Source organism: Neodiprion lecontei, chromosome 5 (genome assembly GCF_021901455.1).
Source record: "Neodiprion lecontei isolate iyNeoLeco1 chromosome 5, iyNeoLeco1.1, whole genome shotgun sequence".
In the NCBI taxonomy this organism is placed as follows: domain Eukaryota; kingdom Metazoa; phylum Arthropoda; class Insecta; order Hymenoptera; family Diprionidae; genus Neodiprion; species Neodiprion lecontei.
In genome coordinates this window covers 21,553,208-21,577,453 of record NC_060264.1, presented here as the reverse complement: position 1 = coordinate 21,577,453, position 24,246 = coordinate 21,553,208, and the positions used below count along the sequence as shown (strand labels likewise).

Sequence of the window (24,246 nt, the reverse complement as noted above, 5' to 3'; positions counted from 1 at the left end):
TTTCCGTAGAATATGTATTACACGTACCAAAAATATCAAATTTGAATCCACCGACACAGGAATGAAATGGAAACGGGTAACTTTATTTTAGATACAGATCTTTTGTGAAATATTGTTTTATACACAAATCATAATATGTTAAATACGCGATGAATTGAAATGTCACACATAAAGAATGACAATAACAAGAATGCCGATGTTTTATCTTCAGTAGTTTTATTTTCACTGCAAAGTTCCGTTATCATCTTTCCATTACTTTCTTACACTTGGAATTCAAGAAATACGATCTTTCAGCAGTTTGGGAAAGTTTAGCCGCTGTCGCCGTTCCTGTTTGTTGGAGCATTTGGAAAAACTGGCCATTGTGATTTTTCAACAGTAAATGCGGAGGACCAAATTCCTGCGTAAGAAATTAATAAGAATCAGATTTAACCACTATTTACACACCTGCAATTTTGGTTCCCGAACTTTAGGATCGATCTCAAATCACTATACATACAACAATACAGCCTTTCTCCATGACCAAAACTCTGTCACTGTCCATAATCGTGTTCAATCTATGCGCTATCGTCAGGACCGTGCAATGGGCGAATTTTCGTTTTATGGTATTTTGAATCAGCGCGTCAGTGCTAGAAAAACGACGAGTACACTTATGGTTGAATAGGAGTCATGAATCCTGGCACCGGATTAGGGAGGGTTACATCAACAGCTCAGAAGATTAGCGAATAATTTTTTGGCCATACAAAACACAAAACCGACGTAGTTAAGATAAAAACATGGGTCTTAACGTAGTGTACACTAACCTGCGGTCAATGTTGGCTGTTGCTTCATCGAGTATGAGCAGCTGTTTATTTCTGATGATCGCTCTGGCCAAGCAGATAAGCTGGCGTTGTCCAACACTGAAGTTAGATCCACCCTCAGCAACTTTGAAGTCAAGAGATTGCACCGTATCTCCAAGTTCCACTTCTCGAAGACTGTCCCACAGCTCGTCGTCCGAATATTCATTAAAGGGGTCCAAGTTGTACCGAAGACTTGCCGAGAACAATATTGGCTCCTGAGGGATGACTGAGATGTGGGGGCGCAGCTCGTGCAGTCCTATCGACTTCGTATTTATTCCGTCCAACAGTATTTCCCCGTCCAGTCCATCTCCGTTCAAACGGAAGAGCGCTGAGACGAGCGAAGATTTTCCTGCACCAGTTCTGCCGACTATGCCAATCTTCCAGCCAGGCTCTATGGTCACTGTCAGATCCTATAATGATGTGATGGGAGAAAAGATACAGACATTGCAGAGGTGAATGTGTATTCACACTGTTCAGGCATTGAAACTTTTGCTTTAAAGAATCTTCGTTCAATAAATGAATCTAGTGGAATTTATAGTCATCCTGTAAACCGCTCGTTAAATAAATTTATGAAAAAATTGAAAACGACCTCAGCGAAAAGTCAGATTTTGGAACAAGTCTTAGAGAGTAAATTATGACTGTAGAAATTTCCAACTAACACAGCAGTGCATTTGCAGTATGTACACGAATCAAAGTAATATTTCCAAAGTTACCCTTAGGACCGGAGGCTTGTCTTCAGCATATTTCATAGAAACACCCTTGAAGACTAAACCACCATTAGAAGGCCAAGTGGTCGGAGGAGGCTTGTCAGTCGTGAAAGGTCCCTCTTTGGGTATGTCCGTGTATTGAAGTAGTCTCTCAACTGAGACCATTTGCGATACTAGTTCCGTACTCCTTCTGATTCCCCACTGAACCATTCCGTTCAGCGTAAGACTTTGGGATATGGCCAGGCCTACAGACCCTCCGAGAATATTTCCTACAAATATCATCAATTGAGAAACTTCGAGAGTACCCCTAATCTCTGCCAGTCTTCAGTGACGCTTGTCGCTTTAGATCCAGTGAGACGTACCGTTGTCTATCAGAATGAAGGCGAAACAAATGAAAGCCATGTAGCTAGAAGAAACAAGATCGAGGACAAGACCAAAGGCAGAAGATGCGATAATGATGAGATACCAGGCACCTGAGTGCACGTTTTGAAGTTGATCAAATTCTTTACGCAGCATTTCTCCCACCATCGGACCTCCGCTTCGAATAGTCGTCAGTCCGTCCAGAGTAGACTTGATGTGAGTAAAGACAGGACTTTTCACTGCAATTATTATCGCATTCGTCTATTAGGTGAAAGATGTTTGGTAATATTCATCGTAAATTTGATATTAACACAGAGGAATAAGTATTCAAAAATTACGTTACCTAAACTGTTTGAATGTGGGTCAAGTTTCTAACAAGGAACCCTAGGTAAGTCGTCTACTCCCATTTTGATTTAGTTTATATATGTTGCAGTGCATCGCGCACCAAGAGACACGTACATTTTTTTATCTGCTAATAATGGATGCAGAGGAGTGAAAACGACCCCCAAAATTTTCTATTTATTATGTTAAATAAACATATTTCTATTCATTAATAAAACATTTCAGCGTTGGCTTCATTCAAATTCATCAAGCGCATCAAGAAATCGGCCCGTTGGATACCCATCTTTGGTTTTCACCCTTCTAAACCGTTTATTAGTAGAACAAGAAATATACGTGTCTCTTAGTTTTCGATGCACTACAACATGTACTAACTGAATAATAATCAGAAGAGTCGACCAATTTAGGGTTCCTTGCAAGTATAACATAACTTACCTACTCCTTCAAGTCGCTTGATGTCTCGAGCTGTTCTGAGATAATAGATCCTGATGACATAGAAAATTACTCCTGATATTATCACAGGTATCATGGTCCACGGGTTAATGATGGCTACCATAGCAAATATACCCATCGTAAGAGTAATAGTCTGAACCACATCAATCAAGGTTCTAGGGATTTGTTCATCCATTACGCCTACATCCTTCGAAAATCGGTTCAAAATTCTACCTGCATAGGGAATAGGATAATTAATCGTGAGCTTCTTCCCAAAAGATGCACCATAAAGGATAAAGCAGGTTTGAACAGACTCTTAAGATCACAATATAGTGACGAAGAGACAGAGAAACAGAACAGGATCGTGAGTATTGAAATTTCCCAGTTTGAATCTCGAATCTGAGTAATTTTCATGCGGTGATAATCTCGATGCTGATTCGAAAAAACAATTGGGTTTGATTTCTATAATATGTAGCTAAAATCGTTCACCTCTGGGTTGAAATATCTAACGTACCAGAAGGATTGGCGTTGAAGAATTTCATGGGTGCCCGCAGAAGGTTCTCGAACATGTAATTGTGTATGTTGCAACTGGCGTTCATGCACACTCTGACACAAAAAATACTGCGTAATAAGAGAAAGAAAATGCAAGTGACAATTATCGCTGTGTAAACATAAATCGCGACATTTCTACGCAGCAGTCCGTATTTGTCAAACCATTGGGTCTCTTGATCATCATGCCTGGTATGGTTCGAGCAGCTTGTATTATCGCCAACACTTCTTAGACTATCCTGGTTTGTCCAGTAGGTCAACCAGTAATCACTTGTGTTTGCGGTCACTTGCGCGATTATAATTGTTGCCGTTATAAAAATCAATGAGCATGGATTACCACCTGCCAAGAAGTATCGCTTATACACTTCACTCGTTATTTTTCCTGTCGCAACTTCCTCCTCATCCACATCCTCCAAATTCTCTTTGCTCTCAGAAAGTTCCGTAGCTTGATCATTCACAGACAAAGTGATTTCCTATAAGCACACGTGAAGCTTTTCAGTAACGGAGATCAACCGCAAGATGAGTATCAACTGATCTAGGATCATTGCAACATATGTTTACTTGCTCGTATAATAGTTAACTGCGACTACCTCGTCTTCCATGTTCTCCTCATCAGTGTTTTTGACTTGTTTAGGTTCGTCGGATTCCTCCAACTGTTTCGAAGCCAGGACATCGGGATTCATCTGAGCAAGCTCCTCATATGTTCCCTGACACTTGACGGTGCCCTGCAATCAGACGTTCCAAAGATCAAGCCAACTATTCTGTAATTTTCTGAACAGGTCAAACCAACGATGTAAAATGATGGTCTCAACTCACGCGATTCAGAACTATGACAGTGTCAGCTTGCCGAAGATATTGCAATTGATGAGTAACTAGAATTCGGGTCTTGTTTTTTAGAAACTCTTGGATGCACTCTTTGAACAAGTGATTACCCACGTGAGAATCGACCGCGCTTAAAGGATCGTCAAGCAAGTAGAGATCAGCTTCTCTGTAAAGGGCTCTTGCCAGGTTCACCCGAGCTTTTTGGCCCCCTGACAAACAGACTCCTCTCTCTCCAGCCTGACTCAAGTCGCCTTGAGGAAGCTGAGCGAAGTCTCTGACGAGTGCGCAAACTTCCGTCACCTAGAAAACGCGTTGAGTGTACCGAAAGGTATTTAATTCAACAGGATTCCCGCGAGAGAGACAAATTTTGATCACCTTTTGATATCTCTTTTTGTCGTATGACTGTCCGAAAATGATATTCTCGCGAATGGTGGCGGGAAATATCCAAGGATTTTGACTTGCGTAAGAGATTCGAATGTCCCGTCTGCCGATTTTAGTTTTCTCACTGTTTTCGCCACTAAATAACGACAGTCCTCCAGCTCTGACTGACAACTCACCCAGTAAAAGGTGGAGTAAAGATGATTTTCCCGAGCCTACAGGCCCCACAAGCACAGAAAGTGAGTGACGCTTTATTTTCAGTGATACTTCGTGTAAAGTAGGTGGCAGCTGATCATGGACCCAGTTTGCGAAGACGTTCACCATTTCGATTTCAACACCACGTTCAATTTGTTCACCTACTTTAGTCTTTTCTATAATCAGTTTACCACTGCTCTCTACGTATCCCATTCTGTTGGTCAATAGAGACTCCTGAGAACAAAGACATCATGAAAGATACAATACGTCATTTCAGAATACTAGTATAGCTATATCATTTCACGTCGAAATTCACCATTTCGGTTTTATTCCCATTTTGTAGACGTGTTTCATTAATTGTATATTTTTCGTTAGCCAGCCTGCCATTGTCAGCCGAAAATTCAGATTCCTTTGAAGGTTCCACTTCGTCCAATAGTAAAAATTTCTGTCAACAATAAAATGGATTGCAAGTCTCAAGTGAATTGCAAACTTACCGTATACGAAATTTAAGTTGTTCCACTGACCGTTATTCTTTCCAAAGTCACACGAGTCTCTCCAATCATGATAAGAACCATAGGGAAGCGAAAAGCGCAAGCCAGTTGAAGTAAATTAAATAGGGTAGCTAACGTGTAGGTGAGTTTAGCGTTTAGGGTATTGCCACTTAGCACAAAGGTGACAAGCGTTAGAAATAGTGTTACTCTGTCAGAGAACACCGTAATGCCCATGAGTATTCCGTTCAAGTACGACGTATAACGAATCGGCTTGATCTCCAACGCTCGAGTTTTAGACACCAATGTCTGGAAGGGTTTTTCCCAGGAGTACATTTTCACCACCTACAAGTAAAGAAGGTTCATTTCGGGTTGTACGGAGATAAGAGCTCATAGCACTGTACCTGTATTCCGGAAACGAGCTCACTCATCAGTTGCACCCTTTCGTCCGTTTTGACAGCAATTTTGGCCCTCAGTATACCAGCAATGTGGCTTAAATACCCTTGAATAGGCATCGTCTGCATGATCATTACGCCGATTCCTACCAGGACAGCCTCACCGACGAATTGCCACATCATGTATCCCAACAGCAATACCTGTAATGATTGTAGAAAAGTAAGTGGTCCGAACCATAATTTCACGCCATGACGCACGTCACGTAGCTTCCGAAAATTACCTGCATTGGCACGATCCAGATGAAGTTAAGGAATGGCAAGACAATGTCGAAGCGGGCGAGGTCATTACTTATCAGATTCGTGATTTGACCTTCAGCCGTCCTTCCGAATGCAGACTGATTCAGGCGCAGAACCTGAAATACGTTCAACATATAAAATCCGTCTTGTCTTGTGTATATATGTTTTACGAGTCGAAGTGCACTCGCCTTGCGGTAGATTAGGGCGGAACACGCAACTCGGAATCGCATCCCCAGTTCAAACGTTCGCGCATAGTAATTATGATCGATCAAAACGTTGACCAAAGTTAGGAGGACCAGGAGACCAGCGTATATCAGGGCCTGTTGACGATCCATCAATTTTTGTCCAGGGTCAAAGTAGCTGATAACCTTTCCCTGGAGCACTGGCACCATCATGCAAGCCACCATCTCTTTGCAGAATATGATTGCTCCTTGCAGCGAGAACGGAACCCAGAATGCTCGACACAGTGCTCGAAACAAGCTTGGCTTACTCTCCGACTTGTCGCTCGATCTCTTCAATTCCTTCCTCCATTCTCTAGACCGAGAGCATAATACACTTCATCACCATTTCCGAGAGTGAGTTATGATTTTGATCTTGCCTTGCTAACCTTTCGAGCCTGTCACCGAGGCCTTCAGACTCATCGAACTTCGGGGGATCGCACAGATCGGTTATCTGCAAATTGCTCTTCGCACCCTTCCGGAAAATCGGTACCATCCACCTGAGGTCAAGAACATTTTTTTTTTTTTTATATTTTATTCTAACCAGCTACTTCGTTGTGATTCAATAGCTAGCCTTTCTTTACCAGAAAAACAGGTTACTCAATACGTTTGAAGTTTCCTCTGGACATTTTTTTCCCTCTCTTTCACTGGTGTTCATAACTTTATTCTAGGTCAACTTACAGGTCAATTCCTTACTATGAACAATTTTCGAATGAATAATGGTCACGTCTGAATTTTACATTAAAGTATGGAAAAGTGCAGTTCAAATATTGTTATCTGCATGCTATGTTGGCATAACTCCAGGCACCTCAATAAATTCTGGCTGTCATTGCTCGTTTATCAGGCTTATATTCGCGTCGTGACATTTTTTGATATCAAATTTTCATCAAGGTCACAATACGTCACATTCGCATTTTTTAGTAATATTTTGATCAAATACTTTGAATTACGTTTTGAAAAAGTGAAAATAATCAACAAATCAATTGAATCAGGCTATAACTTTGCATGCATTGCCAATTTTAAAAATTTTCTACGATTTTTAATAATTGAACAAAAAATGGACATATCATTGATAAGATAATATTTTTGGTATATCATTCCCCACGCGATCAATATATGAAATGATCTTACAAAAAGAATCTTATTCAAACTTGGTGTAAAATCGCCGTTTGTGTTGTGTTACTATTATATCGTCAATAATCTCCCTCCCTTCTCTCTTCACCGCATAACTTCTCAGATTTTTTTACGTCCATTACTGTGCTTGCCGTGAAAATATATTAGGCATTCTGTTAGAATGGTGTATTAAATATATTCTTGACTTGTAGAAATAAGTACATATATGTGTAAATATTGGAAATATGTATTGTATGCTTAACTTGTGTGAGTTATGCGAGTCGCCGAATGTATGTGTCGAACACCTTGTCCTTAGTTCGATTATTGTGGTCCCTCCTCCCCCCCCCCCCCCCCCCCCCCGCCTCCCTGACTAGCCGATTCAATAGCTTGTGTTATGAAAAGAGACAACGAATCTCGCATATCGTGCCTTGTATATGTATTTTCGCTGATTCAACACAACACCTTTGGTGCCGTAATAAACAAAATATTGTTAATATCTTCGCGTATCAAAACAGACTATAATCTTTCATTATTTAGGAGTGTAAGATTTTATACAAATTACCTATGATAATTTCTCGCAGTTGTGGTACATGAGTTTTCGTTTCACGAAAATTTCCTATACTGTGCGATATGCTAGCATTTACAATAATATTGATTTAACGATGGCAAATATTGATTTCATATAATTATGGTAATAACCAGCAGGAGTGTGCTGGTAATACATTTGCTGTACATTATTTACATATGAATTGTGGTTGTGATTTAAAAAATCTGATCACCTTTTTCACTGTTTTTGAAAGCTTCGTTATCGGTAAGTTTTCATTGAAATAAAACACAACATCTTTAAGTCATGTTAAATCTGACTAATTGTAAGACTGAAAATGATCTACACCCACGTGCAGTCAATGTTGGATGTTTCTTTGTCGACTGTAAGCAGATGATTGTATTTGAGGATTGCTGTAGCCGAGCAGATTAGCTGGCATTGTCAACATCGAAGTCGGATCCAATCCCCGTAACTTTGAAATCAAGAGACCGCACCATGTCCCTAAGCTCTACTTCTCCAAGACTGCCCCACAGTTCGGCGCCTGAGTCTTGGTCTCCTTTTTCAAGTTCAGTTCGTCTCCTTCATAGTTAAAACTTTTCGACTATTCTTTCTGATGAGGGGTCAAGACCCTCCCATATGCCCTGCTCTATAAAGTCTGTAGGGATCCTATGAATGATTCCAACTTTAAGAATGCAAGAATTGGGGATTAATGCCACGCAATTCGCATTTATCTTATTTATTCCCCTTCCAGTAAAGTGGTTGGCTTCTCCTTGATCAAACTGGACTACGAATTTTTCTAGCCCTGCCTTATTGATTCTTTTTACCTCGATGTGTTTGGTTCTTAGGGATTTCCTCAAATGCGTACAGTGTAAGTTGCCCAGATTTTATATCCGGATTTTTCTCAAATATCTAGGATACATAGGTGGGGATTGAGTCACCGGTATATCTGTTTGTTTTCTGTTTGAAAAGTTCCGTTCCGTACTGTGCTTGACTTGATCGCCCCCCTAACTGTTCGGATCCGGAGTCTGATCGGTGATGTTCGTCTGATCCCTCAGTCAGAGTTAAAGGAATTATCGTGATCAGCCCATCCTGCCCCAGGCGGTGCGAGCTTGTCGTAATCGAGCCAAAACTTCCTTTTGCTGATTAGATACTAGAACTTCTACCTGTTCTCTATGATATCCTCGATTTTATAACTCGATAAAACTTATCCCCCCGGGAGACAGCGCGCTGGGATTTTTGTTGGACGCTCCATTACTGTCTGCGCTGCCCCTCTTCTTATGACTATACTGATATTTTTACCGTATTAAATTCATGATAAAAAAATATTTTCGTTCAAGTTTGTGTTTCTCACTGTGATGCTTTCCGAGCATAAGTATAAACAAGCTAAAAATCTGTCCATTGTGTCTATGAAAACTCTTGACTTCTTCAATGTCATATTGAATTTTCAATCAAATCGGTCATGTCAATCCTGAGAAAAGAGTTACTTTTTTTGTATTTTACAAATTTTTTTTTGCACAAACCGATCGAGATTGAAGTCTGATACTTTTAGGTTCGTAGTATTTCAATGATACCTACTTATCGATGAAAGACATTTTTATCCTGCTTCTCCCCTTATGGCCGTTACTTTATTAGAGTGCAATATACTTGGATGACACTATGTTAAGAAAAAAATATTACACGCAATCTTCGTCCGTGAAAATGAGCTTTAACATGTGAAGACCTGATTTATCTCAAAGCCAAAGAATAATAATTACACATATATGAGCCTTTAGTCGCCCCGTTTACCGCTTGGATTTGCACCGGTTAAAATATACCGTCTGATCCTCTGTTGCTAGGTGCGTAATCAGTGTGTGTAGGTGATAAATTATTACTGAAGTAAGTTAAACAAGCTGTATGGAAACACGGGTATCATATATTCGGAGTTTAACTAAACGTTGATACGGAATTCGTTATGCAATATTTAGATTCTCAGTCAAATGTAAGAGGTTGAATTCATAAGTAATACTATATTGTGTGACGAGGAACGGAAATTGGCGATTGGGATGAGTGTGAAGTTTGCGCCTGACAATGAGCGAAGCTAGGGCGGCAATCACAAAAGTTGCAATCGCCAACTTTTGGCCTGAGTCACACACGATAGTTTTTGTAACAGATGACTGAAAAGTGGTGGGGCTTTGCGTGGTAGTTTTGTGGGACGCGAGTGGCCAATTTCTTCTCCCTAAAGACGTATGTGACGTAATTGTGGACTGCGTAGGCGTGAACCTATTTTCACAACACTGATATGAAATTGGCTACTTTCGTCTCGCTAAACTGCTACGCAAAGACCAACTTTTCATGTACAAGTGATAAAAATGATATTTACATAAGGCTTAATGGTGAAGGTTTTGGTAAATGACAAAAGGTAAAGACATTCAAGATTTTTTCAAACGGGAACAACTTGATTAAATCTCACAACTGTATCATATTGTACTTATGCTTTATAAACGTTTAATTACATATTTGACTGTAAACTGCAGCTGCGTTAGACGCAAGTATCTTGTTGTACCTAATGATCGATGACAAGGGTTCGACGAAATTGCTTTTCATCAGTGCCTTTGAGGATCTGACTATTCGAAGTAAGACTCAGTCAGTTCTGGAACTATTTTCACGATGAATGTCTGGTCTATCTGATATTAGAGATGGTGCCGACGTTCGATATTTTCCTGGATTCAACATCGAGCCGTTTCGCATTCTCAGCAACCTTCGAAAGTTCTTCCCACATCACCTTTCTGGTTTTTTGAAACATTAGCGAAAAGTGGCCGTCTCGATTTTGCAACAGCAAATAGGGATGTCCAAAATCCTGTGCGAAGTAAGATTAAATAGAAAAATAATGTTACGGCTACTGAGCTCTAGCCTGGATTTTTAGATCTGACTAAAATAGTTACGTACCAGGATGCGACCGGCTTCCATGACCAATAATCGGTCACTGTCCATTATCGTTTTCAATCAATGTACTATTATCAAAACCGTACAGTCGGCGAATTTCCACCTCATGGTATCTTGAATCAGAGCATCTGTACTGCAACCACAAGCCACTCATTGGCCACATTGTCATCTACAAAGTCATCGATGAGCTGACAAATGATGCCAGAAATGAACCTGACAGTACTTATACCGACCCATTGTCGACATTTGCGGTAGCTTCGTCAAGTACGAGCAATCGATATTTTTTTCAGTATAGCTCTAGCCAAGCATATCAATTGGCATTATCCAACGCTGAAATTTGCTCCACCTCCAGCTACCTCGAAGTCCAGAGATCGCACTACATTCGAAGGGTTCGAAGAAGTGAGATAATCAACAGAAGGTCTTCGAATTTCGCGAAATCGAGTAAATTTTGCACAATTGTCAACATGCCTGATATACAAGTGCAGTGTAAAGTTCGTCGAGCATTGTTCCATGAAACTGCTTGTCTACGTTTGTGACATACTCTTAAAACCAGTTTAGAATCGTTTGTTCACAACGGTAAGAAACACAAGGTTGTCACCACTAAACTAGAAGAAACTCGTTTCCATTTATAACAGGTTTCGTAGGCATCGAGTTGTGCAATTTGCAGCTGGCAAAACGCAGAAAAACATATATGAAAGCATCATAATTATCCCTTCGCATGTTAAATTTCCGTAATTGAAATCGCTTGCATGAATACGACAATCTCTGTGCAATTAACATTACGGTTATCTTGTATTTTAGCAGATGATTTGACAGATCGAAGAGCACTGATTTAACTGTAATTTATGTTACATCAAGTTCTTTTTCCCAGTATCGGTATGGTGTGGTTATTTTCGCGTGCACCAGTCAATCAGGTTTAATAAGAGACATTTCGCAAAACTTCTGAGCCGGGTCACGTCGTTCAGGCGCCTAATCGGCGAGCCGAGATTCAAACTCGATCCGACTACTACTAGGCAACGTTATCTGCCGTTCTCCTTTCCCCTTGTGTAAATGCGGATGTTTCTATGGAACATCTTACGACGGCTGCGGACGCATAATGGTGGTCACCAATCCGTAATCCAATGATTCTGTCAGATTCTGTCAGAAATCATTTAGCTGTCCGTCATAAGAAAATGACTACCTGCAACAGCGTTGTCCAAATAAGTGAAGGTCCCTCAGGAGGAAGTCGACCCGCACAACGTCGTTACTTATCAGATTATATATATTAGCCACTCGTTCTGTGACCACGTTGTTCACCGCTGTCAGACCGAGGTGCAAAATCGGAAAGAGGAAAATTGCGGTGGTGATTAACGTCTATATCGATTAAATGTTTCAAGGTAAACTATGGTCAAGGTACATACAAGACTTTCCCCTATATGAAAAAAATTGTATACATCTGTTGTTTTTCAGAAAATTTTTTTTTTTTCCTAATTTTAAATTCATAATCTTATTACTTGGCTGCCAAGTCATATCAGTTTCAGATTTTTCACTCGGCCGTTTTCGAGATCATCGCGGAAGTTTGTCGGACGGACCGACAAACTCTTTCCTTTTCATGGCGATGAAAAGTATCGCGAAGAAACTGTTTTTTCGACTTTTTTTATGAACAAGGCACGGTGATGATAGAAGAATAGAACAAAAACTTACGGCAGACAATAATTGGCGAGAAAGATTGACGTTAATTAGTAATTCAGGAAAATTGGTAGATCATATGAGAGGATATTCGATATAGTAAATTGCGGGAGCCAATTTACGAGGAAATTATCGAAAGGCAATAAAATCGATTATTTGCAATTCTTAAAAATTCAAGGTAATTCACAGAAAAATTCTTACAAATAATTTTCATCGTACCTCTCGTGATGAATGTCGGATATGAATACACCACGCGCTTATAGAGCTTACCGATAGATATTGCGTAATGTTCGACCTGTGACTTCTTCGTTGACACCAACTCGTATGGGTTTACAGTCGGTGCACCTTACTGCCCAGGTTGCTTATCGTTGGCAAAGACACTCAAAGGATGTATCCCGGCCAAAGTTTTCCGGGTGGAAAGCGATGGCATTGGTCCTTGCTGACAGAAAACTCAGACTCGCTTCCAACCATGGCGTCGTGTTGGCAGTGTCCATCTGCCAACGATATAACTGCGGTCCTCATTGAGGGGAACGCGGCCTCCAGTCTCGAAAATACTCTCGACGGCGATAACAATGTACTGGAATGGTAATTCTTACAAAACGGTCCGGCACTTTGCCGGAAAGTTGTGGAACGGGAGGCTGTGAAGTGCTCTCTTTGTCTCTGCGGCATCCGGGAGAGCGGGTGATTGGCTCCTTATGGAGAGTGGTCACTTGGATGTCGGGAGAATTTTCTTAAATGCCGGCAGTTGGAGCGGTACCAGAAGTTCAGGTAAACGGTGGAGGCTAGCATAGGTGATTTCTAAGCACCAATTGGGATGGTCACATCAGATAGTTGTTCGATGAGTTCATCGGTAGATGTTGGTCTCTCGATAGTCGGGATCGTTGTCGACTTGGTACCTCGTTTGCTCGCGCCGAAATTATAGAATATGCAAAAAAAAGAAACTAGTTACCAGTAGTTATTACCTATTTTTTATCGAGTTCGCTTGGAGTACACCGCGAGGGACTCGTTTTCCGGGAGATTCTCCAGTCCTTTGCCGTTGTGACGAGCCGTTCTAAAACTCTACGTTATAATATTAATGAAGTAACCTGTAGGTTATTTCGAATCACATAATCAATGTTACGCAAATTTGACTATCGAGCTGATTTTTTCTACCAATCACATTGTTCTGAATCTTGACCAAGTTATTGATAATGAAAATTTTCTTTCAGACCTATTCAAGTGACAAATCTCATATTGGACAACTGATCATAGCTTAATTATGTACTATATATTTATTTAAATAAGGTGTCAGGACGGGTGTTAACAATTTTAAAAATACCTATGCATGATTGCTCGACATAATGATATGTTCTTGTTTTCTGACTGTTGTTGTTAGGTAACAATGAATAGTGAAAAATGAAAAAACGAATACAAGTAACTACATGATGAAACAATATTACACATCATAATCACAAACTCGTAATGAAAATTAATTAATTAAAAATGACAAAAATAATGATCATTACATGCTTACAAGCATACGTGTATGCAGGTTACTAAAATTCACGACAATTTAGACTATTTTGCTTAATTTCGCTATAAATTGGTCATCTCTTCACTTCTGATAACTGTGCTGTCATTTGATTCTTCCCTAGATTCGGAGCTGAGCTGAAAAGCACTCTCGGCAATCCTTGACAGTTTTTCAGCCATCGCTTTTCCAGTTTGTTGAAGCATTCGCGAGAAGTGACCGTTTGGATTTTGCAGTAACAAATGAGGGTGACCAAACTCCTGTGTTTGCGTAGTAGAATCAAAAAGATACATTAGTTATTCAACACTCAAGTTCGACAAAATTGAATAACTGATTTAAAGAAGTTACAAACCATGATATTGCCTCCTGCCATGACCAATACTCGATCACTGTCCATGATCGTGTTCAGGCGATGGGCTATTGTCAAAACCGTGCAGTTGGCAAATCTTTTCCTGATAGTGGTCTGGATCAAAGCGTCGGTGCTGAAAATTGAAAAGTGCATTTTGAGCTCACCGTCTTAAAGGAACCCAACATTGAAACCTAGGGGTTAGGCAGTCAGGTATCCACCATCAGGTGTGCACATTACTTCAAGACTTCATGATTTCAAAATGTTCCAAACGACGATGAGTTAGGAGACTACATGAACGGAAATAAGTTTGAAAAATTTAGTTATTTCGTGATCCTTCATAAATTCAAAGTACACCAAATTATGTCAAATAACTTGAATTGATACTGAAAGGCTTCAATTGAATTTAAATAACTTTAAGTTACTTCGAATGATGTCATGACTTCCGTAAACACAAATTTAGTTCGGATACCTTCAATTAACTCTAAGCGACTTAATATGAATTCGAGTCCATAAATATCAATTAACATCACTTGACTTTGAGTAATTCGGGTGTCTAGTGCCCTGGATGCGTACGCCGGACATAAACATTGAACCATGAAGTGACTGCATCGGAGATAAGAAGATATTAAAAACGAGCCTGAAACACTGTTCATACTAACCTACGGTCAACGTTGGCAGTAGCTTCATCAAGAACAAGCAGCCGATTATTCCTCAGTATGGCTCTAGCGAGACAAATCAACTGACGTTGACCAACACTGAAGTTGGCTCCACCCCCAGCTACGCGGAAGTCGAGCGATGGAACGGCGTTGCCGAGTTCAACTTCACGGAGACTGTCCCAAAGCTGGGCATCCGAGTACTGCTCAAACGGATCCAAGTTGTACCGGAGTGTGGCGGAGAATAGAATCGGCTCCTGGGGGATGATCGAGATCCGGGGACGCAGCTCGTGTAACCCAACAGTCTTCGTGTCGATCCCGTCCAAAACGATCTCGCCCTCAAGTCCGTCTCCAGTCAGACAAAACAAAGCTGAAATGAGCGATGATTTTCCAGCACCGGTTCTTCCCACTATGCCGATCTTCCAGCCAGGCTTTACATCCACGTTCAGGTTCTATGGAAGAATAATCGAGACATGGTCATCATCTCACGATTCGGTGCTTCGATGAACCCAATGGTCCCGATAAACTCACTTTCAACACTGGTGGCTTGTTCTTCGCGTACTTCATGGATACGTCCTTGAACACTAAGGCACCCTTCTCAGGCCAAGTGTCCGGCGGAGGCTTCTCAGTGGTAAAAGGTCCCTCCTGGGGAAGTTTTGTGTACTGTAAAACCCGCTCCACTGACGTCATCTGCGAGATTACTTCGGCGCTCTGCCTCACTCCGTATTGAACCATTCCGGTCAGTATAAGAGATTGCGAAATGGCCAGGCCGACGGATCCGCCCATAATGGTTCCTGCATGGATAAGAATCGCGAAATTTGAAGCTCACAATTCATTTCATGATTTTGTTCATTATCTGAACAACAAAAGCAACCAACCATCATCCATCAGGATAAACGAATAACAAACGCAGGTGATAAAAATGCACGAAAATAGGTCGAGGAGGAACCCGAATGCTGTCGCAGCGGCTATGGTCAGGTACCAAGCACCGGTATGCGTGTCTTGATAGCTGTCGAATTCTTTTCTCAGCATCTCTTCTACCAAAGCACCTCGGCTTCTTATTGTGGTCAGGCCATCCAAGGTGGAACTGACGTGCGAGAAAACGGGACTTTTCGCTGAAATAGTCAAGCATGCAAGTTAGTTTGAGAAAGGACATCAAAAAGGATTATTTCTAAACGAAACTATGACGATTATTAGTCTGATTCATGTTCATCAAATACACAAGTCATTAATCTCCTAATCTCTTAAAGTGTTGTTACTGCAAAGGAGCGTCAATTTTTGCAAACGAAAGTATGTCTCTCATCCTCAACACCTCTAGCATAATGGAAATTGGTTAACAACAACGTAACTTACTTATTCCTTCGAGTCGTTTGATGTCCTGCGCAGTCTTAAGATAGTAAATTCTGATAGTGTAGAAGATGGTACCCACGATAGCAGTCGGGATAAGCATCCACTGATTGACAATTGCAACCATTACCAGTATTCCCAGCATGACAGTGAATATCTGAATTGCTTCGAGCATCGCTTTCGGCAGTAGCTCGTCCATGGCTCCTACGTCCTTAGAAAATCGATTCAGAATCCGTCCTACAAACAATCAAACAACACTCTGTCATTTATAATTTTATTATTTGACTGAAATTATCGAAGCGGTCAGGTCAGTGTCGAAAGGAGTTAGAAACGCAAAAGAAAATTGATAGGACAAAATTCAAACACAGATTCATCGTGGGGAAAATTTTATTGGCCAGATGAAGAGAACTTCATAATTTTTACGTGAAGAGTTTGACGAAGAAAAGGAAAGTAATTTGAAACTGTTACGAAATTGAATAATATTTTCTTGACCTCAGAAGTGTTGACATAAATTGTTTTCTTGGATACGGACTGTTGCAAAGGTTTATGAATAGGTTGTAATTGCTTGATGTACTGGTCACCAAATATTTTCGATTGCCATCATCCGCATTTTCAGTACAAAATGTGTTACGTACCAGACGGATTCGTGTTGAAAAATCGCATGGTAGCCCTGAGCAGATTAGCGAACATAGAGTTGTGAATATTGCGACTAGCGTTCATGCAGACCGTGACGAACATCATGCTGCGAAGAGTGAGTACCAATATGGATCCGACGATGCACCCGGTGTAGATATATATCGCGATGTCTCTTTTAAACAGTCCATATTCGTCGAACCAAACGGAATCAATGTTAGCGAAGTGGCCGGTTGAATTTTCTTCCTCATTCTTCTGTTTCAACAAGGTGTTTTGATTCGTCCAAATCGTGACCCAGTAGTCGCTTCCGTTCGCCGCCACTTGACCGATGATGAATGCTAATGTCATTAACCCTAGCGTGCATATATTTCCACCCGCCAAAAAGTAGCCCCAGTAGACCTTACTCGACATGCTTCCCTTTGCCACTTCCTCCTCACTCACATCTCTCGTAGCGTCTTCTTCATTCCTCGCAGGACTCAATTCCTGTTCACCGTTGCTCGCCACTGTCACTGACTTGTCCTGAAACCGGAATCGACACTTATCGTTACTGCTCTACTTTTGAAGCGGACTGAGCAGATTGGAGATCGTCTTTCGGAAGACTCGAGAAAATTTTGCTGAATCCAACATTTGTTACGAGAATCAGAGAGAATTTTAGATACTGACGCGGAGAATTCAAAAGATCTTCGTAGAGTGAATTGATTTCCTGATTGCTGAATATACCGACCTCGAACTCTACACTTTTCTCCTTGCTTTCTTCGATAACATCGACTTCCTCATGTTCTTCCGAATCCTCTGATTCCAAAATGTGGAAATCAGATTTGGACAGATCTTCGTACGAGCCCTGACCTTCGATATTGCCCTGAAACAAAACAGTGTTTGACTGATACCTCCCGAGTCTCGTATCATATGCAAAAACTTGTTTCAACGCACTTGATTAAGAAGGACGACTTTGTCCGCCTGATTAAGATATTGAAGTTGATGAGTGACGAGGAGCCTGGTTTTCTCCTTCAGAAATCCATTAATACATTCCTCGAACAAGTGACGACCTACTCGAGCATCGACTGCACTCAGTGGATCATCGAGTAGGTACAGATCAGCGTCCCTGTAAACGGCTCTGGCCAGATTAACCCGAGCTCTTTGTCCTCCGGACAAAGACGCGCCTCGTTCTCCGACGAAGCTCAGGTCGCCTTGAGGTAACTGCTCGAAGTCCTTTAGCAGAGCACAGACCCTGGTGACCTTGAAAAGTGTCGCCCAAAATTCATTGTGGGTTTGCTGAGCGATTGAAAGCTCAACGTGCTGACTGATTTTAAATGATTTGAACCCACCTCCTGGTACCTTGTCTCGTCGTACGGCTGACCAAGCAAAATGTTGTCCCTTATGGACGCCGAGAACAGCCAAGGATCCTGACTGGTGTACGAGATCCGGATTTCCTTGTTGGCAACCCTGGTCCTCGTGCTGCCCTCACCGCAATACAGTGACAGGCTTCCAGCACCGACGGGCAACTCGCCGAGAATGAGATGCAGAAGAGATGATTTCCCCGAACCGACGGAGCCGACGAGGACTGTCAGTGACTTGCTTTTAACTTCCATCGATACTTGGCACAACGTTGGCGGTAGTTGTCCGTACACCCAGTTTGCAGAGACGTTCACCAGCTCGATGCTAACTCCTTGATCAAGCTGCGGAACCTTCTTAATCGGCTTTTCAGAGAGCTGAAGACTGGCAGCGCGGTCAAACGCATAATGATTGGATTTTTCCATGGATTTCACTTCGTCCAGCAATAGGAAATCCTGAGAAATAGAACCGGATTGGTTGGGCAAAAAGATTTCGCATCAAAATGGTAACCATTGGGAGTGGATGTAAATTCTTACCGTCAATCTGTTCAACGACACCGCCGTCTCACCGGCCTGGATTATGGCCTGAGGGAAAGCGATTGCACAGGTCAATTGGAGAACGTTAAACAGGGTGGCCAGCACGAAGGTCACGTCAGCGGTGAGATAATTTCCCATCAGTACAAAGGTGATCAGGGTCAAGTAGAGTGTCACTCTTTCCGAGAAAACCATTATGCTCAGGTAAAATCCTCTGAGGTACGACGTGTAGGCGATCAGCTTTATCTCGAGGGCTCGAACCTTCGACACTAACAGTTCGAACGGTTTTTCCCACGAGTACATCTTGACCACCTGGATGTGAAGAAGGTCGTAAGTGGAATTCTTCCTCCTAATTCAACCTTTTAGAATGAACCGATTGTTACCTGGATACCGGAAATGAGCTCACTCATTAGCTGCACTCGGTCATCCGTCTTCACCGCGATCTTGGATCTGAACTTGGCGCTGAGATTACTCAAGTACCCTTGAATCGGTATCGTCTGCATCATCATTGTGCCGATTCCGACCAAGGCAGCTGGTCCAACTGACTGCCACATCACGTACCCTATCAGAATGACCTGGAATCACGAGAACGGGCCAAATGTAGAGCACCAGTTTTACAGTACAAAAGAATAAAAAAGATCAGCACAGGTAAGCGAAATGTGTTATTTGTGCAGGATTGGAATTCTTGACCTCGTTGATGATGAAGTGGTAAATATTGGCGAGCGGTCAGTAAGTGCGTTACGTAAAATTTCGTTAACGTTTTGGCCCGAGTAGGGGCCCTCCTCAGAATGATTAATTATTTATTTAGCTGCCAAGAACATAGAATTCAACATAAATCTGTTATTACCTGTACTGGCATGATCCAAATGTAGTGAAGAAACATAAGGACCATATCGAAACGGGCAACATCGTTACTGATCAAGTTTGCCACTTGACCAGCAGCCGTGTTACTCACTGCGGCCAGATCGAGGCGCAGAACCTGAAACACAAAGAATAGTTAGTCGTCAGATATACATGCATCAGAATTATCAAAAAATGTTACACATTTTCGTAGATCATATAATGATACAGCAAAACAATATCATCGCAGGCGAAAGTTGGCGACGATATTGACGTTTTTTGTGTTATTTTAATACAGTGGAAACTTTATTTTTTTTTCAAACCCCTTAATTACAATATCGCGGCTCTACGCTGTGAAATTTACTTATTTGCAATCATGTTGTACTACGAAAATATATTTTTGCTTCTTTTTCACGTAGGAATTCTACGTTTCACCGCTCATTTTGTGAAAAAATTGGGCTGTTTGGTCATTGTTTTATAACCTGATTCTATATATTCTATATTCTAGCCATTTCGCCGTATTACAAGTCTACATTTTGATCTCTATCATTTTACAATTCTAAATTTTTACGCTCATACATTATGATTCGATTCGTCAATTAATTAGCTTTTGTTTTACACCCTGATTCTATGTATTGTTATCCTTCAGTCATGTTGCGATTCTAAAATTGGTCCCCTGTTTTATGATGCGATCTTTAATTCTCACTTTTTTCTTGTATTGCGATTCTATATTTGACCCTAATACTTTACAGATGTAATTCTTCAATTTAACTGTAGTGTCACAGTGATATTCTACATATTTTTACTCTTCTACCTGCATATTGCTATTCCAAATTTTGACCCTTGTTTCTTATTACAATTTGAAATGGTGATTTTTCTGTCATATTCCAATTCTATAATTGGACTCTTATTTTGTAACGTGGTTTTGAATTTTCATCTTTTTGCCATATCACGGACCTACATTTTGATTTCCCAGATTTCCGATCTCCCGACTGAATGAAATAAATGAAATCTCAATATTTTAACGCTTTGAAATATTCACACATCGTTTTCCAAACCGATATCGGTAATCTTCCTTACTTCGTACCGACACTGGTTTTTGTTTATTTTTTTTTTTTTTTCTCACTTACAATCGAAATTACGAAATCAATTCTGACGTCACCTTTCTGTATATCATGGAACAGCAGGCGACCCTGACTCGCATCCCGATTTGCTGAGTGGCCAGCGTTGTGTGATGAGTTATGAAGACGACGCCAAGGGTGACAAGGATCAAACAAGCGGCGTATATCAACACTTGGTCTTTCGTTATCGAATCTTCGCTATGGTCGAAGTATCTAATAACCCAACCCTGGAGTGTAGGCTGTATTATGCGAAGTCCCATTAACTGTATGAAGAAGAGTAACCCTTGAAGCATGTATGGCACCCAGAAGACTCTCGCAATTGCCCAAAAAAGGCTTGGGCGACACTTCACCGCCTTGTTGGGGTCTTTCTTTCTCGCCAATTTCTCCTCCAGTTCAACTTTCATCAGCTCTTTCTTCCACTCTCTGCTCGAGGTGAAAAAATAGGAATTAAAAACCAATGAATCATCATCGATGAACCGAAAATTGTACACAGAATTATTGTGAATGAGGAAACGTTCGAGTGACCAAAAGTCGTCGAGATCATTCCTCATTTCTTTCCGTCATGTTCTTCATCTTTATGTCTTTGCTCTTATTACTTATCAACACCTTTGTCAATAATTGTTCAGCAGCAGCTCACAAGTGGTTATCAGTGTGTCTACAGCTGTTCGACACACATCTGAAATTATGTGAGTAAGTCTGCGGTTGCTTTATACGGTTCGTTGGCATTTACATTTTCATCGTGTAACGCATATACATATATTACACGTGATTGTGCCACATGACGAAATTACAGAATTATACTTACTGTGATGACACAGGACAAAACACAAAACAAAACAGAGAGGAAAAGATTGTAATAGAAAAATCTTACGACACTTGTGTGCTTCGAGAAGCTCGACTGACAAGAAATTTAATTTTAAGAAAAAAAGAAAAGAAGAAAAGAAAAATTGTCGGTAAAAATGGATGGGGGTGAAATAAAACCAGAGAAAGAAAGAGAAACGACGAAAAATCAGAGAGGTAAAGCTTTCAAATCTGAAAAAAAATAAAGAAAAATGTGAGTTTCCAATTTTTGTTCCCGGTTTAGATGTAAGTGAAGAAGAAAAAAATTCATCTCTTCCACCGAGATTAAAAAATACAATCTCACCGTTGAGTGATACGAAAATTGTTACTCACTATTGCGCTATTAAGTAACGCCTTGAATCTGTCGAGATAATATGACGAGTTTAATGTGAGCGTTTCTCTTATCTCTATGATACTTTTAAATACAGCAATACGAAGCGAGCGTTTTTAATTTTTCGACAATAAATAGAGTATAAACATAATGCATGTAGGACCGAATCGTACCCGTCATTATTATCTCCACGAACTGAACACGAGGAGGATTTTTGCAACTTATTGTACCCGTATAAATTCTGCAAACAATGAACTAGAGTTTCTTCAATAATCCCTGGCAAATATTTAATATCGTTTTCGTTCTGCTCTGTGAGTTATCCGCTGTAGGAAATTTAAAGTGTTTCACCTCACGTTTTTAATTTTGAACAAAAGGACCCTCTCCTAGTTTATCGCTCTTTGATTCCAGAATTTCGTGTGTAATTTTTTTGACACGAGCTTATATTATTCCATTTGTCGTTTCAATGTCTTGAAGACTTGGACGGTCATTTTTTGTAAGAGGAATAAAACGGATTAGGAAAACAGTAATCGAATAATTACGAAAATGGTTTGAAAAAGATTTTCCGAGCTTACTTTTCGAGCCGATCCCCGAGGCTTTCGGATTCATCCGATTTCAAAGGATCGTATAAATCTGTCACCTCCAAGTCTCGTTTTGTACCTTTCCAAAAAATTGGTACCATCCATCTGAAAGAATTGTGAATTGTTTTCGTGTTATAAAGTTTTATCCGACCAATAAAAACTATTCATAGAATCGTCTGATTTTTATCACTTGTACATGATTCTATTATAGCATAAAAGTTTTTGCTTTGTCACTTGCATTGCAGAAATTTACTCAACCAAATTTTATATGTTCTCTCGTATATTGGTAAAAAAATAGGTGATAAAGATGTGCAAGAAATGTAAGAAAATGCACACATAGCAATAAGAATCTTCAGAACTCACCCAAAAAACAGCCGAGTCAATATGTTCGAAGTTTCCTTAGGATTTTTGCGGCTTGTCTTCTCTCTTCTGTCCATATTTACAATTATTCAACCAAACAGGGTCTTTTTCCACTTGCGAAACAATGTCTTGCAAAAATTTCCAATTTATGTACTACACTCTCTTCTCTTTCGCCTGTGGAATTCAAAAATTCAAATCATGGAAATGCACAAAGTCCGATGTCTTTATTTTCGGAATTCACTCTATGACTTTTTATTTTTAATCGCTTGTCAAATTCGAAAACATCACAATTCTTCATAGCTAAGTCACAAAACAAGTAATCAAATCTTTGTATTCGATTATTTTTCGTTCTATATTTCTCTTATCTTTATCCCCAGCTTTTCGGCTCTTAATTTGATAGATGTTTTTGTTTTTCTTATTCCCTCAATATTTCCGTAAGCATTTTTTACCATATAAAAATCGAATTAATTGTGTAAATAAATACCTTTTTTTACACAAGAGTTTAGAAAGCTAATGAATTATTGAAGTTGTCAGTTAAGTTAATTAAATTACTTGCTAAACTATAATAATTATTGAGAACTATAAAAGTAATCCTCGTGCTTTCAAGATTTGTCAATGAAATCAAATATGTATTGTCATCGCAAGCTCGGTTACGCAACTACCGTGTTGAACAATATTGCGCGAATTCTCTCGTGGAGATAAGAATTCGTTTGAGGCTGGGGAAGTGAGGAGCAGAATCATCTTTATAACTCCAGTTCAAGCAAAATGAGTTAACAGCTTACACGATGTCCGTCACGAGAAGTTGTGTATTGACTGAAAATATTATATAATTTTTTGATAACTTGTCCGTGTAATATAACCTCAAGCAAGATAAAAGATGTAGAGAGGGCAACGATTAAAATGCCGGGGAGGAATAAATATTACACGTACATTCTGTAAGATATTCCATAGCCATTAGTTTTTTAAAATAATTATTTACGAACAGCCTAAAAAACGCATTCAAAACCGTGCATATTACAAGTGTGACATGTCACGTGTCTGATGGCACAAGATTATAACCAACAAAAATGGAATTTTAGTGGCAAAAGCGCGTTTAGTTTTTTTTTTCCACCATTCTCTCTGAAAATGATCAAAACGTATTATTTAATTGAAACGAAACATTTGAAAATATAAAAGCAAAAGGTTATGCGTTAGGCAGGTAAATACAACCTTTTTCCATTAATAAGTAAACATGACAAAAAAAAGATCGAAACAGAAAGTCGTGACGATTATTCATTTTATTTTATTTTTTTTCCATCAACGCTTTATAGATTACTAAAACGCATAAAAATTGAAACTAACAAAATTATACAGTCAGGATGTCGATTTTCCGAACGCCGATTATTCAAATCATCAATTATCGGAATGACAGAAATAACAATATTAATTTTTGGCGGTTTCATCCTTTATGCAATTACCGTAAGTAATTAATTTTTTCAATTTTCATCAGAGCCAAAAAGTCGTATCTACCAGAACATACGATCTTTTTCTTTTAGGTGATTAATTTATACTTGAGCCGA

At 40.1% G+C, this 24,246-nt stretch overlaps 2 protein-coding genes and 1 long non-coding RNA gene across 3 annotated transcripts; all 3 read right to left on the bottom strand.

Annotated features, from left to right (window-relative positions):
- Window positions 1-56: 56 nt before the first annotated feature.
- LOC107225990 (ATP-binding cassette sub-family C member 4) lies at window positions 57-6,739 on the bottom strand. The gene is made up of 17 exons (XM_046741162.1): window positions 6,601-6,739; window positions 6,406-6,516; window positions 5,987-6,332; window positions 5,783-5,914; window positions 5,511-5,702; window positions 5,143-5,451; window positions 4,935-5,063; window positions 4,421-4,852; window positions 4,040-4,345; window positions 3,814-3,948; window positions 3,189-3,696; window positions 2,678-2,908; window positions 1,906-2,142; window positions 1,550-1,812; window positions 801-1,246; window positions 497-626; window positions 57-397 (listed from the first exon to the last, which is right to left on the bottom strand). Exons 1-17 carry the CDS (start codon window positions 6,672-6,674, stop codon window positions 242-244), a joined length of 4,137 nt encoding a protein of 1,378 aa, XP_046597118.1. The 5' UTR covers window positions 6,675-6,739; the 3' UTR covers window positions 57-241.
- Window positions 6,740-10,138: 3,399 nt separating this feature from the next.
- On the bottom strand, window positions 10,139-11,179 carry LOC124294685. The gene is made up of 3 exons (XR_006904615.1): window positions 10,829-11,179; window positions 10,599-10,708; window positions 10,139-10,509 (listed from the first exon to the last, which is right to left on the bottom strand). It is a non-coding gene; the product is annotated as an uncharacterized LOC124294685 (long non-coding RNA).
- Window positions 11,180-13,515: 2,336 nt separating this feature from the next.
- LOC107226017 (ATP-binding cassette sub-family C member 4) lies at window positions 13,516-22,818 on the bottom strand. The gene is made up of 16 exons (XM_015666689.2): window positions 22,691-22,818; window positions 22,322-22,432; window positions 20,620-21,001; window positions 19,465-19,596; window positions 19,001-19,192; window positions 18,621-18,929; window positions 18,078-18,539; window positions 17,683-17,988; window positions 17,477-17,611; window positions 16,755-17,271; window positions 16,126-16,356; window positions 15,651-15,887; window positions 15,304-15,566; window positions 14,779-15,224; window positions 14,123-14,252; window positions 13,516-14,030 (listed from the first exon to the last, which is right to left on the bottom strand). The coding sequence occupies exons 1-16, from the start codon at window positions 22,762-22,764 to the stop codon at window positions 13,839-13,841; spliced, it is 4,119 nt and encodes a 1,372-aa protein (XP_015522175.1). The 5' UTR covers window positions 22,765-22,818; the 3' UTR covers window positions 13,516-13,838.
- Between the last annotated feature and the right edge of the window lie 1,428 nt (window positions 22,819-24,246).

What these genes read in the sequence shown, in the direction of transcription:
- LOC107226017 (XM_015666689.2), bottom strand. Translation starts at nt 22,764, where the DNA reads ATGGACAGAAGAGAGAAGACAAGCCGCAAAAATCCTAAGGAAACTTCG. An exon ending in TGTCGTTGAACAGATTGACG is followed by an intron (nt 18,540 to 18,620) that starts GTAAGAATTTAC and finishes TCTATTTCTCAG; the next exon opens with GATTTCCTATTGCTGGACGA. An exon ending in AAGTCGTCCTTCTTAATCAA is followed by an intron (nt 17,612 to 17,682) that starts GTGCGTTGAAAC and finishes GTTTTGTTTCAG; the next exon opens with GGCAATATCGAAGGTCAGGG.
- LOC107225990 (XM_046741162.1), bottom strand. Translation starts at nt 6,674, where the DNA reads ATGAACACCAGTGAAAGAGAGGGAAAAAAATGTCCAGAGGAAACTTCA. An exon ending in CTCGGTGACAGGCTCGAAAG is followed by an intron (nt 6,333 to 6,405) that starts GTTAGCAAGGCA and finishes CTCTCGGTCTAG; the next exon opens with AGAATGGAGGAAGGAATTGA. An exon ending in CCGCCCTAATCTACCGCAAG is followed by an intron (nt 5,915 to 5,986) that starts GCGAGTGCACTT and finishes AACGTATTTCAG; the next exon opens with GTTCTGCGCCTGAATCAGTC.